This window comes from Rhinopithecus roxellana, chromosome 18 (genome assembly GCF_007565055.1).
Source record: "Rhinopithecus roxellana isolate Shanxi Qingling chromosome 18, ASM756505v1, whole genome shotgun sequence".
NCBI classification, from domain to species: Eukaryota; Metazoa; Chordata; class Mammalia; order Primates; family Cercopithecidae; genus Rhinopithecus; species Rhinopithecus roxellana.
This window is the reverse complement of record NC_044566.1, coordinates 94,439,105-94,440,553: the sequence shown is the minus strand read 5'-3', so window position 1 is coordinate 94,440,553 and position 1,449 is coordinate 94,439,105. Positions and strand designations below refer to the sequence as shown.

General features: G+C 42.5%; 1 protein-coding gene across 1 annotated transcript; it reads right to left on the bottom strand.

Moving 5' to 3' along the window:
* Nucleotides 1–263: 263 nt before the first annotated feature.
* Nucleotides 264–997, bottom strand: LOC115894574 (protein mago nashi homolog 2). Its single transcript, XM_030922214.1, has one exon. It carries the CDS (start codon nt 969–971, stop codon nt 525–527), a length of 447 nt encoding a protein of 148 aa, XP_030778074.1. The 5' UTR covers nt 972–997; the 3' UTR covers nt 264–524.
* Between the last annotated feature and the right edge of the window lie 452 nt (nt 998–1,449).

Sequence of the window (1,449 nt, the reverse complement as noted above, 5' to 3'; positions counted from 1 at the left end):
GTCCCCAAACTCCAGGGCTATGGCTCCAGGGGGCCAACTGAGGACTGTGCATTCTGAGGGTGACGGCCTGAACCACACAGATGTCGGGAAAGCCTTCCTTGAAATCCCTGCCCACTTCCCCTCTCCATATTAGAATCATCTGGAGACTCGTTAGAGCACAAGTGCGGCAGGTTAAAGCAGAATGTTTGATTCAATACAGCTGTGGCAGTGCCTAAGAAGGTGCATTTCTTTTTTTTTTTTTTTTTTTTTTTTTTTTTTTTTCAGGATTTGGTATGTTTTATTAGAGCAAATTTTTAACAAAAGGTGGCTTTTATTTACAGAATTTAATGTGTGTGGGGACTGTCCAACCCATGTGGACTCAAGCAAGGATAACCATTAAGCTTGCTAATGTATTTTCTTATTTTCAGTTTACATACAAATTTCTTTTTGTTTGCTTCACATTCATAAAAACCTCAATATTGTAAATGACAAATAACCCCTCCCATCCCTTAATTAAATATACAAACAGCTTGAAAACATACAATTTAAATTGGTTTAATCTTGAAGTGTAATCCAATAAGACTGAAAACTAAACATTTTAAGTCTTGTACCAAATAGTAAAATACTCGAAGACCTTCAGGATCCTTTGACTGATTTACGTCAATAAGAGAACCTATTTTTGATGTGGTAAAAGATATGTGCTCATCCCCAATTACAATTTCAAGCTCCTGTCGGCCAACCCTATCAGGGGGAGGCCACAAAGCATCATCTTCTTTTGTAATTTCACTGTCATCAATAATTCTCTTCAGTTCTTCCATTACACTCTTGTGCACATAAGCCTCTTTTCTGATCATGACATCATTTTTGTAATTGCTGTTGTTGGCATATCTAAGCTTTCCGTCCGGCCGAAATTCGAACTCCAGAAACTCGTGCCCAAACTTGCCCTTGTGCCCTACGTAGTAGCGCAGGTAGAAATCGCTAGCCATAGCCATTTTTGTCCCCGGGAGGCCCGCCGAAAACCCCAAGAAGGTGCATTTCTAAGTTGTTCTCAGAGGCTGCTGATGCTGCTGGTCCAGGGACCACACTTTGAAAACCACTGGACTACAGAGTCAGCATCATCACCTGAGTCTTGTGAAGCTGCCTCTTGGGGATTCTAACAGTGACTTTGAGGCCTCCAGGCCTGACCTGGTCCATGAACTCTTTGTTCACATTGGAGGAGGGAAGACCATGGGGAGAAGTAGGAGACAGGAAGTTTGAGCAGATCCCCGACCAGGAATGTAGGAACTCACACTTGAGGCTGGACAGGGATAGTCTAGAGTAAGGAGTCTGTTTCTTGTTTTTTTTGTTTTTTAGAGGTAGGAGTCTTGTTTGTTTGTTTTTTGAGATGGAGTCTAGCTCTGTTGCCCAGGCTGGAGTGCAGTGGCGCGATCTCAGCTCACTGCAACCTCCACCTTTTAAGTGATTCTCCTG

Bases quoted from the DNA above. Each gene is read 5' to 3' on its own strand.
- LOC115894574 (XM_030922214.1), bottom strand. From the start codon at position 971: ATGGCTATGGCTAGCGATTTCTACCTGCGCTACTACGTAGGGCACAAG.